The sequence below is a fragment of the Trachurus trachurus genome, assembly GCF_905171665.1.
Source record: "Trachurus trachurus genome assembly, chromosome: 4".
Lineage (NCBI taxonomy): Eukaryota > Metazoa > Chordata > Actinopteri > Carangiformes > Carangidae > Trachurus > Trachurus trachurus.
Genome location: NC_139898.1, coordinates 12,961,918 through 12,978,015, shown reverse-complemented (window position 1 = coordinate 12,978,015; position 16,098 = coordinate 12,961,918). Strand labels below are relative to the sequence as shown.

General features: G+C 41.2%; 2 protein-coding genes across 2 annotated transcripts in view; one reads left to right on the top strand and one right to left on the bottom strand.

Annotated features, from left to right (window-relative positions):
- polrmt (polymerase (RNA) mitochondrial (DNA directed)) overlaps nucleotides 1-2,920 on the top strand; it is a 44,868-nt gene extending 41,948 nt beyond the window's left edge. Inside the window, exon 21 of the mRNA XM_083969923.1 lies at nucleotides 2,061-2,920. Coding sequence (XP_083826049.1) covers nucleotides 2,061-2,110 — 50 coding nt within the window. The 3' untranslated portion in view covers nucleotides 2,111-2,920. The remainder of the gene's footprint in view (nucleotides 1-2,060) is intronic.
- Nucleotides 2,921-14,062: 11,142 nt separating this feature from the next.
- The window catches only part of hcn2b (hyperpolarization activated cyclic nucleotide-gated potassium channel 2b), a gene marked incomplete at its 3' end in the record, with an annotated part of 43,768 nt that continues 41,732 nt past the window's right edge, over nucleotides 14,063-16,098 (bottom strand). The window contains exon 8 of the mRNA XM_083969810.1: nucleotides 14,063-15,033. Within this exon, the coding sequence (XP_083825936.1) occupies nucleotides 14,063-15,033 (971 nt within the window). The remainder of the gene's footprint in view (nucleotides 15,034-16,098) is intronic.

Sequence of the window (16,098 nt, the reverse complement as noted above, 5' to 3'; positions counted from 1 at the left end):
ATCACTTCGGTACACAGTGAAGGACACGATGTCATCCTGGTTGTCTGTTAACATGACGATATTCTTTTTTTTTTTTTTTAATGCCTCAGAAACAAGAGGTAGAAAATAAACTATGAAGTGTTTTATGAAGCAGACTGAAGCTTGGAGCATCCTGCAGCGAGGATTAGCATATTTAACAAGCACTGAGCATATTATAGTATGTCTCAGTTAGTTACTATATGGGTTTAAGCATTGATGGTAACATTTTGTGGCTGCAGTAAGTTTCTACTTTCTTAACTTTTTATGGCCTTTCCTCAATAATTCATCCTGCTGGTGAGACGCAGCTCCTAAAGAGCACAGCAGGCACTGCACAGAGTGCAGGACAGGGCCTCATCCAGAGCTAAAATTAGTGTATTGAAGTGGGGTATTAAAGTTTATAGAAAATGTACTGGTGCCCAGTGAAACTGAAAAGATGTATCCAATTTTTCCAAGTTTTACCCAGGGGGCAAAATCCAAAGTTTTTTTGAAAAACGGACACGGAGTGTTGTAAAAGGTTTGACACCAGAAATGATATGTAGGAACTTCAAGGATTAAAACCTGGGTGGACAACCCGGTCAACTCGCTGCTGGAAAGCTACAGGGGCCAAAACCCCTTTCTTGGGTCATCTTGCTGGCGAAATCATGTAAATGCAAATATTTAGGTATAAATAGTCATACAACTATAAAATTTGGCAGAGAGTATCTTGACACATAGGGGGAGGCATGAAAAAAAGATTCTGGGGTTTGTTGCAACTTGATTTTAAGATATCACCCTCAACATCCCAAAAAAGACAAAAAAAAGTACTGTTCGCCTGACAAATTCTCATGAAAATTATTATTTTTCAGCACTTTATGGAGAATATCTATGTCTAACATGTATATAGAAAATTTCCTTAATTCATAAGCTTCCATTTGAGTCCAAGATAGCCTTTCTATCTCAAAAGCCCCACTTGCTGTGGCCAACGGTCTTCTCTATCTATCTGTTCACTTTGGGGAGACCAGAAATAGAATGTTTTCTGATCATGTCAGTTAACATGTAGTTTTTCACAATAGGTGTTGCATTGTTTGGAGACAGACTGTAGCTTTCCAGTAGCTAGTAGAAAGGCTATCTTGGACTCAAATGGAAGCTTATGAATTTAGGAAATTTTCTATATACATGTTAGGCATAGATATTCTCCATAAAGTGCTGAAAAATAATAATTTTCATGAGAATTTGTCAGGCGAACAGTACTTTTTTTGGTCTTTTTTGGGATGTTGAGGGTGATATCTTAAAATCCAGTTGCAACAAACCCCAGAATCTTTTTTTCATGCCTCCCCCTATGTGTCAACATACTCTCTGTCAAATTGTATAGTTGTATGACTATTTATGCCATTGTACTACCTAAATATTTGCATTTACATCATTTCGCCAGCAAAATGACCCCAGAAAGGGGTTTTGGCCCCTGTAGCTTTCCAGCAGCTAGTTGACCGGGTTGTCCACCCAGGTTTTAATCCTTGAAGTTCTTAGATATCATTTCTGGCGTCAAACCTTTTACAACGCTCTGTGTCCGTTTTTTTTGCTTTGCCCCCTGGGTATTTGACCCACTTACAAAAAAATCTCTTTTCATGAAGATTGTTGCTCTGTCCTTGGTGTCAGGATACCTCAGAACCAACTTTGTCCTATCTGGGAATTAAATTGTGAGCAAATTTTCTCCATTGATCATTAAGGAAAATAACAATTTATTCGTATTACAATAACTTCTGAGTTTACAAAATGTTATCTTCATCCTTAATAACAGATTGTTACTGATGGGAACATATAGGGACGGTATTGTTAGTTGGTTAGTCCACCACTTCAATCCATAGAGCTGCAACTGATGATTCCCAAATTCAATAGTAGTTCAATAGTAGTTCAATAGTAGTGTTAACAAACCTATTGTATATTATACATAGTAAATGAAAGCATGTAAGTTCTGTTGGTGTGTTTATGTCAAAAGTCTCCTTTACTTTGTGCATCTACCATCCACAAACCTTCCCCTGACACTTTACCTCTTTCCTCTCTAGGTGACTTTGACCTCCAGCAGGTGAAAGACTCCACTTATTTCTTCAGCTGAGAGGCTCGTGGGGGCGAAGCCAGCGGAGGGAGATGAATGGAATTGACAGAGTACAGTGGGGAGGCTGCAGGCCCCCAGGGTCTCAACCGGTTTTGCCTCCCTCAGACATCAGCACATTGATCCAGCCACACCCCGCCTGCCTCCTGGTCAACGGTCTGGTCGGAGCCGCCGGAGCTGCTGGAGCTGTTCACACACAATGAACCCGCCTGATTAAGTGACTAGTGGGCTGACGAGGGGAGGGCGGGATACTCATCCAAGTGGAAGATTAGGGAATCGGCACCAGATGTGAAAAGAACCTCTTATGATGGACGCCCAGACCATATGTAGGTGTAGTGTATATGTGGGCGAACAAGCCATACCGACTGAATCACATGTGTGTACTTCTCCATCCCTCAGCAACACTTATGCTGCTTAATAAGAGTAAAGAGTAAAAACTTTCTACTTACAAACTGTAACTGCTGGTGATTGGTGGGGTGCATGTGCGAGTGTGTGTGTGAGAGAGAGAGTGAACGAGTGAACGTGCATTTTGATGCTGTGAAGACCTCCACCAAGCATTGACCCACCTCTGTAGCAATGGCTGCTACCCCACCTCATCACTTCCAGCACTTACTGGATGCAGGACACAAAGTTCAAACATTTCAACGTTCTCAGCAGAAGTTTGAACAAAAGACATTTAAGGGGAAATGAAAAGATGGACTTCACAGAAATGTGGCCAAGGAGAAACGTGCAGAGATGAGTCAAGGGACTATGAGATAGCATAATGTCCCTCTGTCGACTTGACTTGACTTACCTTCATAGAATGACTAAGCACTTGGCATTTGCTCTAAAATAAATGTGTTTTTTTTAAATGTCTCCTTATTCTTCTGATGGTTCTGAGAAATAGCTGGTATTCTTGGTGTGCTTAAACAGGATGAATGAGGCAGCACGTTATTTAGTCATATCTGCATATTCCAATCCCATTGTGTATCATGAGATGAAGGCCTCCTTTTAGATGCACCACAAAGGGTTTGCGGGCTTCACTAATCAACTGAGATCTTATTTTTCTGGGCCAGTGCCGCATCTAGAGGTAAAAATAGCTGAAGCACTATCTGATCATTGCTGGAAACGTTACAGCAGTTTCAGACAAAAGGTGCCGTTGATGTTCAAAGGCAAACGTAGGCTCAGCCAAACAAAGCTGGCTGAGTGACAAGGTAATGAAGCGGAGATAATCTTCCTGGGAGGTGGTGTGATAATCAGACTGTAGGTTTTCAGCTGATTTGCATGGCAACATGGACATTCATACACCCTTAATATTTTATGACGTACATGAGATGTGTCAAATTTTGTATGTTTTTTTTTTTTTTTTTTAATAAGCCATCCCTTTAATGACAGGAATCAAAGTGAAGTCTACTTTGAACTGTGTTTTTCATACCGACTGTGCTCTCTGTGAGAAGCAGCCATTAGTATTGCCAAACTAAAGGTAAATTCACACACACTGAATATTAAATGAGATGATTGAAGAGTGTGTATGTGTGTGTTTTGATTAGGATTGAAAACATAACCCGATATCCTTTTGTGTTTACAGACATTTCAAAAGAAAGCAAAACTTTCATAGCACAAAAACTTGGATCCAGTTACACTTCTTTGCTTTCTCGCCAAGAGTTGGAGCAGGATAAGCAGATAGCGCTCTTAAATCTGCATACTGTAGCTACTAAATGCAAGATGCTGAGATTGAAACGTGGCTGATGGTACGCCAGTATGTCGATCATAGTCACCACTTGTAGTTACTAATTGGTTAATCAGATGACTTGACTGTCCAAAGGAAAAGAATGTGTCAGCAAACATCTTTTGATGCACAGAAATTAGTATTTTATGTTTTGCCTGCATAAAAACTGGTTTAATAACTGATTATGGGCAGAGCTGTTTCTTGGCTGGGTGCAGGTACCTCAGTGGTTGGTCTTTGGTGGGTTTTGAATAGGGAAAAATAAAGCTGTCAAAGTGACTAGCATGTTGGCTTACTGGTCGTTGTGAGCATATTAGCATAGCCCAGCTGCTAAGGGAACAAAAAGGGGACATAGTTTATTCAAAAGACTAATTGTGTATGTATGTACCGTCCTTATGCACAACTATGTGCAAACCATTGCTCTTGTCTTTATCTCCGACAGATCAGCTTAAATAGAATTGAATGGTACAAAACAGCTCAGAAGCTAAAGCAGCTTCATAAAAGGTCAGTGAGGTCTAGGTGAATTTCTATCACGTCAAAGGTCACCAGAGTTTAAAGTAATGTTCGGTAACACTTTATTTTAAGGGTTCCTTGTTCCTGTGTATCTACCTAATTAATTACAGTGTAATTACCTATGTAACCGTATGTAATAACATGTACTTACATTGTAAATACATAGTGTATTTTGGTGTACTTACAGGTCCTTGTTACACTTGTAATAAGAAATGCTTGTGCAAAGAGAGAGGCCACTTTGGCATTTCTTATTACAAGTGTAACAAGGACCTGTAAGTACACCAAAATACACTATGTATTTACAATGTAAGTACATGTTATTACATACGGTTACATAGGTAATTACACTGTAATTAATTAGGTAGATACACAGGAACAAGAATCCTTAAAATAAAGTGTTACCTAATGTTCTTTCCTTTGTTAACTGCCACTCTGTCAATGCAGTTTGCACTCTGGGTTTTGCAACGTCACAGTTCGTTACCTTGTGTCCCTTAACACCAAACTTCCCGCAACCAAGCCAAGGTCTCCTTCCTTCCAGCGAGCACTGGCCCAGCGTGTCTCTTCTCTTCCCTTGTCTCACTGAGGGCAGCTGTCAAGGACAGAGCTCTCTCCTGTAAAGTGCTCTCAGGATCTCATGTACTTAACGCATATCACATTTCACAACTTAACTTCTGACACACGGCCTGAAAAAAAAGAAAGAAAAAAGCTCTGCATTACGACCTGAGCTCAACACCCAAGAGTGGTCATATGGGTGGGTGACGACTGGATGCGTTGGTGGATGTTGAGGGTATAAGTGGCTCAATCGATAGCTGTGACTCATACCAGAGGGAGGGTTGGTTGGCTATGAATTGGCTTTAAAATGCTGACACTACAACACGATCACACTTCATGTTGCGGGGTTAATGCAGAGAGACAGGTCGAGGAGGACATACACTTAAAGTCAGTTTCTGTTGCGATGATGTGTGTGCTCTTGTAGGTAAACTACAGTTGACTTTGGCTGAGGGAGTACACAGGATATTGAAGATGTCCTTACAGCAGATTGCAGTTGCCGTGTGCCTTGATGGGTCTGTCTCACTTTCTCCAGGGGTGATTCCAAGGATGTCTGCTGTCAGACCTCAGAGACCAATCTAACCTGCAGTAATGGAGTGGTAGCAGGAAATAGATAGCTCCCATTACGGGACCTCTTCAGACATTAACAAGTGTGTTGATGATGATTTTGGAGAGGGGAAATATAGAGTGTTAAGGTGGTGCTTTCTTTTTTAGTTTCCTTTTTCCACATATGCTTGGCAGATGGTTCTTTCTCTCTATATGCTCATGTCACTCCAACAGAGATATTTATTTTGAAGTTGCTCTTGTCTTACAGTCATTTAAAGCAAACGTGTTTGCAATACTTACAAAAATAAAACCCTAAAGTTCTTAAGGCTTTGCAGTGCAATTTAACGTCTCTGGATATATATACAGTAATACACAAGTAGCCTAATAGGTTCAGTCTATCTCGATGTTTAAGGCACTCAAGTTGAGACAGGATATTTATTTTTAATGTGGCTACTGCTTAGTGTGGTCTTTGGGTTATTATTAAACTTTCTCTGACTTTTGAGTTGTGATCCCAACATTAAAACGAATCAGTCATGTCCGGCCTGTCCACATCACTCAGCTTCAGTAAACATCTGACATCAGCATCAGAGAGTGCAGCAGAGACACAGGATGACTTTCAGCAGCACTTTCAGTGAAACGTCCCGATTAATATTCATATTATTCTTTAGTGTTCCTCTGCCCTGGAAGAGTCTAAGTAACATCTCACTGTTTTTTACTGTCACTGGTGCAGCAGTTTCAAGAATCTCCTCGATTTGAATTGTTAATTTTACTGTCTTGAAAGTAGGAAATGAAGCAACAGTGTGATGCCTGGTTCTTGTTTTGCCATGCAGAGGTTGATGGCTTATCAAACTGCCATTTGATGGTGCAACTAGATGTAAGTCAAGTAAGTGTGAATTTGACTGTCTACCTTAGGTATAACTAGGGGCATTTAAAGATGTTTCCCTGCCTCAAAGCATGCTGGGATAGGCTCCAGCCCACTATGGTCAGAAACGGAAATTAGTACATGTAGATGAAATAAATCCCTTTCAAAAATCCAAAAGGTAATAGATAATATGGTTTGTTTTCCATATAAATCACCATATACAACCTTGAATTGCATGCAGCTGATAGGATAATATGTGGATGTACTGTATGCCACTGAATGATGCCACACCTGCACAAGTAAGTGTATCACATTTAGCACAAACAGTAGCGTGGAGCTTTTAGCGAGTTCTTTATTCCAGCCCCGGGCTCATCAGAAAGTGGACACAATAGAAGTGTTGCTCGCTATCTGTCAGACATGCCAGAGCTGGAAGCCACTCTTTGATAGCTGGACCACTCACTCTCACTGAGAGCACTTTGATTTCTCTGCCAGGCTCCCGGGCTCTCCCGCCCTATCTCCTGCCCCGTGGCGTCATGAGTGGCCGGCACTCAGCGGCACTAGCAGGGGAGCAGAGTGTACAGACAGTCCTGGTGGGGAGCAAATGGGGCCAGAGCTCAACAGCAGGGGAGAGGAGGCAGGAGGCGGCTCAGTGAGGGGGGAGAGCTGGTGTTGGGGAGACAGGTGGTACAGTGTTGGCAGGTGTCAGGTATGTCAGTGTGAGTTTCCTTGGTCTGACCTTTATTCTGACTGACAGGCAGAGATGAGATGATTAACAACCGTCAAATGCATACTCTCCACACACATCTGGTGCCTCATGCAGCGTTGTTCAGTCAACTGGAGCTGCTTAAAAAAGGTGTTATGTCTTTTTTTTCCTTTTTCTTCCAGAGTGACTCCTTATGATTATATATCAAATGTAAATTCAATGCCTTTTTTTAGGGGAGCGTATTATTTTATAGGAGACAACTTTGCTTGGGTATGGACTCCTACTGTAGCATTATTGGCACCAAGTACTGAACCTACAGAGGCTTCTTTAATCCTCCACATTCAAACCCACAAAATTGTGTCTGAAGTTTTTTCATTTTCCCTGTTTGGAGACCATCTGTCCCAGTTGTGAGGGGAAAACCCGGCAAGATAAGCCACATAAAAACAAAGTGGCATTCCCTTTAATCAGAGTAAGTCTTAGTAAATTCTGTTTTCCATAGTTCACAAATTCATTCTGACTTATTGGACCTTTATGAAAATCAAAGATAGAAAACTCCTACGGCTTAATCCGGATTTACATATTAAATTCATTCCAATTGTAGTTATCATTGGTGAAATGATTAATGGCATGATCAGTTCAAATTCTAATTATTTTCTCTGTTATTTGTGTAAAATAAACAAAACTGTTCATGTTGAAAGTTGAAACCACCTTTAGTTTATGTGGATTTAGACTGAAGTAAAAAAAACAAAAACAAAAACATCAATTGCCATAAATGAAAAGATATTTTTTGTGTTCTGCCAAGAGCCACTAATCATAATCACCACAGCCAGTTCCTTTTCATGTCCTACTGTATGTGCTCTGGGTAATGAAGTTTTTTCAGTAAAAGCTTAACATAACATTTTCTGTCTGTGCTCCACCATTGAGCAGCTGCAGCTTCCTCTAGGATTAGTCACTGTTGTTTGCCACCTCTAACTTTTCTGTGTAAGTCTGTGTTTGTTAGCAGGGAAGAATGATTAAATGTAGCTCCAGTTTATGCCCCTCATGTATTCAGTCCATCAATTTATTTAAAAGATGATTAACCAGCAAAGTCTGAAAAGCTCAGGAGGCAACCCAGGAGAGCACTTACGTCTGCTCTGATGATGTTTTCAGGATCCCAAAAGACTAAAACTAGTATTTTGTCTAAAAAATTATAATAATAAAAATTAAACTGTTTCTCATAGGCTGCCATATTTGTTTTCAGAAACACAAGCCCAACTTGGGAGACAAGTAAAAACCTTTTATCAGAAGGAACATTTTTCATGATGAAGGTTAATAGTCTTTGGGGATTCTATAAATACTTCTGCAATCATCTGCATTCATAATTTGATGGTTACCTCTATGTATACTAATACATGAGACACAACCAGGGACTGGATCCAATGCAGAGGTGTATGTGATTATTGGGTGGACATTAATCATCCTCAATGTTGCTTGGTAAATGACATCTGATGTATGAAGATTGGAGACCTTGCTTATAGTATGGGATGTTTAGTTAGAAAGAGTGAGCCGAGGTAGTAGTCTTTCATGAATAAAGCTGGATAAATGAACTCATGATGGATAAACATCAGATGATAATAAAGAACCAGTTTCTAATCTATAATGTTGCTAAATGCATATTACTTTAGATACACCATATTTCAAAATAAAAGTGTCCAGGTATTTAACGTGCAAATCTAATATTTTACACAACCCGGACTGCATTTTATGATTTACCCTCACAGATCACAGCCAAGATCCAATATGTAACCTTGACACATGACTAACAGAGGGGAGAGGCATTCACCACTACATGCCTTCAATGCACCAAGAACAGCTGCTTCTTGCATATTCATTTCCTGATCATTTATTTGCGGGCTTTTCCAACATGCTAACCCAAAGTGAGAGACCTAAACATCAGACTGTATTCAAATCAGTTTATTTGTTTTCCTTTTTTCTTTACATGTATTGCAGTGAGATATAACTGACAGTCATGTTTGCATTGTGAGGAGCTTGCATTTATTTTTACAGCCACACACGGAAAATATAGTACATGTATGTGGACACTACAATATATGCTAGGCACTAGGTATGCACAGTTCATGATAATGGGATGTGACATTTAATAAAAGAAAACCAGGGCCCTGACACAGAAACGCCTGCACTGCACGTAACTGTTTCACTTGACCAGGAGTGGCTGCCTGAGATCGTCTGTAGGCTTCAAGGGTACATGTGGTGTCCATTAGGTGGCCTACATTTTCTGTAGTGTTAAGGTAGTGATTGGTGTTGGTATTGGCTTTGTACTCAGCCTCCATGCTATTAAATGCTAGTCATCTCACTAAGAGGTCTGAGATCTGGGAAAGACAGAAAGAAAGAGTTAAATCAACAAAAAGCAAGGATGTAGGCTAAAGAAAATAACAAATATATTCGAACTAACTGCTGTTTGATATTGAATCATATCATGATATTGAATCTTTATATATTGTTTTAGTATTGGTTTAGTTTATATTGGCCAATATGAGAGAAAAAGTGGAACTGATTAGCATAAATATAAATTTGTGATGAAGTTCAAGACACAGAATCACATCCTCGCTCAATCCAAATAAACAGCCCTTGAAAGTAAACAATTTAAAGACTCTGAATCTCCATGCTTAACTGTCACTGATGAACCCGAAGACACATTTGAATAAAACTTGGAATGGAAAACAGTGTTAACTCTGGAGCAGCGGTAGCATTGAGGACAGGAAAAATGAAGATGAGTGTTTTGAAAACGCTGCTTGATCCTTGTGCTGAGAGTCTGTGCATGTGCACAGGTGCCATCTCTACTGAAGCCTGGAGGATGTACCGAAAAGGTTTGAACAGCTGAGTCGTTGTAGCATTTACATAACACTTGACGTGTTTGTAAAGTTGCAAAAAACAGAGGAAAGTGCATCTACACAGTTTCTGGGCAACATGCTGATTAGGTAGCAGAGGAATCGGCACAGAGAAAAGAAAAATAAATCATGAAGCAGCATTTGTCATAGGGAAAGGATTCATAAATGTACTGGGCTGTGAGGGTAGAAAAACATAATTAAACAAATGAAATATACACAAGAGAAGAAGCCATGCAGACCAGACCTCACAGCAACTGGCACAGGGTTATATACAAACTGTGGGTGGTACTGTGAGCGACTAGAAAAAGAGTTTTGTTCTGCTTTAATTATTATGCTCAAGTAATATCGGGTCATATCAGATGATAATATGCATTTTGTCAGAGATTAAAAAGATGTTCCTTTTTCATTTTTTTCTATCTCTACAGTTACAGTAAACTAGGCTAAATTAAGTAAGTAGTCTGGTTTACAAGATGCACGTTGTGTTTACACATAGAAATAACAACCATGTCAATCAAATCATTATCACTGAAAAGTGTTTTATATGCTTATACGGTCATCCAGAAAAAGACATTGAACATTCTCCTTGAAGTTTGGGAAATCAATCTTGGGCTTGAAATATTACAACTCCATTAAGACCTTAAAGACACAACAGAACATCATTTGCATATAGTGACACACACTCGTTTTCAGTTATTGCTTTGTGTGCTAAACTTCACTTTCAGACAACATGAAGCCATGACTGAATGAGTTTAGTGTATTATAATCTGATTTCTACATTAAGTCATGGTGAATGGTTGAGTCTGTGACATGTCACTCATCGTATTTTAACACCTTGAAACATTTGCATCCAAAAAAAAGTCCTAAACCTTGTGGCTTTGGTTTTACTCTGATTCTCATCCACTTGATTTGTGTCACTGACCTTCAGGTAATAATGTATGATTCTGATCTTAGTTCAGTTATTATTTCTATCCCCTCTCTTCTCTTACTTACTGTGTGCCTTCAAAAAAAAAAGACCATAAATTAATTTTGTCACTAAATGCATTTGCTGTCCTGAGACGGTGCCTCCAGGACACAATGTGAAGTGCAGTAAAACACTATTCTTATAACAAGCGTCTATATTAATTATTTTCAAGCATCCAAAATAGGTTCCACAGGGCATAATTTGGGCATAGAACAAAAACAGAGTGGACCTCAAAAACACTGTATAAAAATACTTATAAACCTTCAACTTTGTCCCATTTGGAATTATCAAGGTAGAGAATAACAATGCAGGAAGTGAAACTGAGCAAAATGAAAATGCAAAATGATCATAGGAGAGGAGCTCATTATTGGCACTGTATAATGAAATCCAATCGAAAGAGAATAGTAACAGTCCCAAACAGACCAGAGGGATTCCAATTTCCACTCTCATTACCCAGTAATGGTTCAGGCATTAGTGAGATGAGGTGAAAAGAGTGTTAGGTCCGGGAGAGAAGGTCCCCTTCCTAATGCTTGTGGACACAAATCAACGGCATCCGATGGACTGTTATTGAGGCATTAATGACAGAGGCACACTGCAATATACATCCTGCAAAGAGTCTGCACTGTCCTTGGCTGTTGATCAAAACTGTAGCGTTCATAGTTGGGTTGAGCTTTTGCAGGAGTTTCATCATCTCTATGAATTGACTTTGGCATAGTGACACATTGCCCAAACTGCTGCTGCAGGAAATGTGAGACTCAGAGTTAGAAAAGAATGGATTTACATTTTGATTATGGGAATTTGAATGATTTTACATTTTGACTGGTACAAAATTCCTTGTATTTAACTGGCAGTGAATTATAATCTCTAAGATACAACAGACTACTTTCACAAAGTGTGGGATATAACTACTCACATGACAACACACCATGAACCCACTACCCCAGAAATTATGTCTGCTGTTAAAGCGAAATTTCCGTTTTTTACAATCTGGACCTTATTTCTAGCATAAAATATGATCATTTACTCACCCAGATAACTTTGGTGTCATTACATGTCGTTCCGACGAAATTAGATCCAGCCGAGAGCCGCATATATCCATATAATGCGAGAACACGGGCATGCAATGCAGCCTCTAAATAACACATTATCTGCCGTGAAGCTATTTAATTTCACCAATATTTTGTTATGATACGCTAGTGCTATTCCCCTCTGAGTCTGGGGTTAGCTGTTATCAACATCCGTGGTCTGTAGGTTGACCAACCGCTGACCTGGATGATATCATCTCTGAGCGCCACACGGTGCGGCTTGTTGCTTCCGCTATGGTTCGTTTCTGCGTGTTTCCGACTTGTCAAAACAAAATGAGCTGCTGGACGAAGTTCAGCTTTCACAGGCTTCCTCTCCGCAATCTGGACTCACTAAAGCTCTGGCTAGTTACGCTAAAAATGGACCCGAATGCTGAAGCGGAATGATTATTATCAGAATGAGCCATGCAACGCTCAGAGATGACATCATCCAGGTCAGAGGTTAGTAGGTCAACCTATAGAACCCGGATGTTTCACTGCAGATAATGTGTTATTTAGAGGCTGCATTCTGCTGCCCTATAGACTCACATTATATGGATATGCGGCTCTCGGCTGGATCTAATTTCGTCGGAACGACTTGTAATGACACCAAAGTTATCTGGGTGAGTAAATGATCGTATTTTATGCTAGAAATAAGGTCCAGATTGTAAAAAACGGCAATTCCCCTTTAAGAAGATGTGGCATATTAAATATTACACCTTTACTTACTCATGAATTTTAAAGCTGCATTAATCATTTTTTGCCCACTTGGCGGCAAAACTCCAAAACAGGCTGACAAGACACACAGCCCTGACAAATATGCAAAAAGAACTGCTAACCTCCACATCCAGCAGACCTGAGAAACATTGTCAGCCCACTAGAGTTGTTTCTCTTTCCACCTGACCAGCTGTTTAGCTCTGGTTTGGTCTCTATCAACTCCTGAGAAAAATATCTGAGTTGAGCTTGAGCTTGCTAAATGTTTGGCTTTCAACATCTGCTATAGTTGCTAATTTAGCCTTTCTGTTGCTGCTGCTTTGCAGGAACTTCATGCTGGAAACAGCTGCTTGCTGACCTGGGGACCAGAGCTGAATCTGCACTGTAAATCTGAAACCAGCTACGAGGATGGAAAATCTATAGAGAAGCTGAGTTAAGCAATTATTCTCTATGGGTTCACCATTTCTTTTGCATTATCTACTCAGTCATTTGATTCACGGTATAAAAAATATTGATTACTGCAGCTTTTAAATTAAACAAACATGCAGACATTTCCTGTAGAATTGATGGCTTTGCCGGAACAAGATAATTTGTCCCAAAGCAGTAATTTCAGTTAGACAGATACTCATCATCTGAGATCTGAAGGGGCCTGACATATTTATCTGTGGGGACAATCAGAGGCAGGGAAGACTTACTAAAGACTCCAACCAGGTTCTGACACCACCAGTTGGATCTATATACAGTGATTATTTGTTCATCCATTCATGTGAATAGTCTGGGAAAAAATATGGCTCAAAACACTGGGGTAAAGGTAGTAAAAGGAGAGTGCTCTTTTATATTGTCCAATTTTGTGCTTATAAATTTGTTCTAATGTATAATTGTATACTTAAAAAATTTGAAAACACATCAATTTTCATGTTCACTCTTTTTATGAAACCACAATTTTTAGGCCTTTTTAAGGAGATTGTCTTTCACAGCCAGCCATATGACAAAATGTGGTAGATACAGTACCCAATTAAAGTGCCAACTTCTGAAATCTGAAGCAGGTCCCTGATTTTCTTTTAGTCCCATCCGACCCCATTTCTGCATTAAATAACTTGAACCAAAGGGGAAGTGAAGCAGATGTCTGTATGTTGTTAATTGTGTTGTGAAATACAATAAATAAAGGAGAGGGAGATGGGCAGATGCTACTTTGCCACTACCGTTCTGTGGATCTACTGTGTCTGTGAGTAGAAACATGTCAGTGCTGCAGATTCAACAGTCACCATACAGAATTTATCCCGTTAGAAAAGTCTCCTCTCTTCTTCTTGCTGCCTCTCACTCAACATTCATACATTCGGGTAGTCAAACCAGAGTGAGAGGAAAGAGGATCCATAGGTGGGGGGACAGAGACCCTTCCATGTTCCTGCAGTCAAGCCCCTCACTGAGTCACTCCCCCCAAGAGTTCAAATGATCACAAGTTTGAGGATAACCTGGATCTAACTTTGATGTGGTCTGTTTCAGGAAGGCTCCCTACAGAGTCCTTCTTGGGTAGTCCCGAGTCCCCCAGACCTGTTCCCACTCCCCCTACTGCCAGTCCTGCACCAGCCCCAGGGCCCTGCACAGAACCAGGCAGGGATGCCAGAGGGAAGGCCCCCACAGACATTTGATGGGGCAGAACTACCCTATGTGGTATAGTGCTCCGGACGCCGGTGTGGCCCGATGGTGCTTGAGGGGGACCAATGGAGGTGGAGGAGACTCGTGTAGACTGGGGTGGACTCGGGGCACCTGCTTGTGCCCCCTCATGAGGCAGTGAGGGCTGAGAGGCTGAGAGTGCCCTGGCGTCTTGGCTCAGACTGCCCATTTGCAGGGAATGGGTGCTCTTGTGTGCGCTGAGCCGGTGCGCAGGGCTGGGTATGTGCTGCTGGACTAGAGAAAGCTGGGAGCCTGAGGTGGGGCCAGCCAGGGCACTGGACCCATACTGGAATGATCGTCGTCCAACTGCCAGTGGGCTCTGGACCGGGGGGCTGGACAGGACCGGAGCAAAGGCACCAGAAGCGAGGAGCTGAGACTGTAGGGGAGAGGCTGAGACAGGAGTGGGTACATTTTGTATCACCTGGAATCTCCTCACCATCCTCGGGGACTGCAGGCTACCAGCTCCCACTGAGCTCCCTTGCATGGGAGGACAAAAGTTCATGGCTACGGCCTGCTGCAGGGTGGCAATCGCTGAACTCTGAGGCTGGCTGGAGGAACCTGTGGGAGTAAACATCCCACTGTGCAGAGAAGGCGTCATGGACATGGCCCGAGGGCGTGGTACATCCACTTGTTGAACCATCTCCCGATCATATTTAACTATTTCCTGGATCATCTCATTCTCCCGGTTGTTGAAAACACCCGAGTTCAGATCATGCTGAACTTTGTGCATCAGGATTGAGTTCTTCTTGCCTGAAATGACATGGAGACAGAGAGTAACATTGTTGCTGAGGTATACACTTATGGTGCAAAGGTTTAGTAAATGTTCTCCCCACATAGGGAAGTATGGAAACTGATGCTTTGAGAGTCCTAACTTCAGAAGTTGTGGGTAGCTGAGGGGAGGCTGAACTGAGGCACCACCATCAGGTTGGTGGAAATACCCAGTTTTGTGATACACCAGAGTACAACTATCATGTGTGCCTCCCTTCCTACTGTGTGGGCCAAGTTCAACCAGCTGTCCATCAGAATATCTGACCCTTTGTCTCCACATGTGTGGAAAATCAGTAAAGAAGGATAGCAGGAGGATAAATGCAGTATACAGTATATACTCTAATGCACAAACCTGCAGTATACAATGCAAGAACCACTAGACAAGAGCAACGCCCATATTAGAAAAACCTCTTCTTCAGCAGTCTATGCCATTCTGCCCCCAATCGTTTTCACACCAGCTCACACTTACGTCATCAGGTGACTGTGATGATTCACAGGACACCTCACATGTGACCTCAACACCTCTCATGTGGTATCAAGCTGTAAATGCATCACAGAGATGTAAATGGCTGTAGCTTCTCACCAGTAAATAAAACCAACAAAGCCTCTTGGAAGGGCAAACTGAGGGCTCAAACAGCAAACAACAGTTTCTAGCTGACATTTTGGTCGATTGAAGGTATCTAGAATGCCCCTGAATGCAGATGGCTGATAAATAAAGAGTAGCAACGAGTCAAAATGCATTGATGCTTAAATATACTATACATGTATACAATATAAGGAGAAAAGTTAAAAGTCCAAACCAGTTGGGTTCCTCTCTATGCACAGACAGATATAACAGGGAAGGGAAGGGGAGAAAGAAAGACTTCTCCAGTAAACATGCTGTAATTTGTTGGGCAACATCCATTTTTATGGACTCTCTCCAGCATGGTTGGGGTAAGCACCCTGCCCATGGGAGGGCTGCCATTGATGAGCAGCCAGCCATAGATGATGATAATGATGATGCTAAAGGGTAGTCACAGGGTCACCCTCCGGTCAACTGCTGTCGGG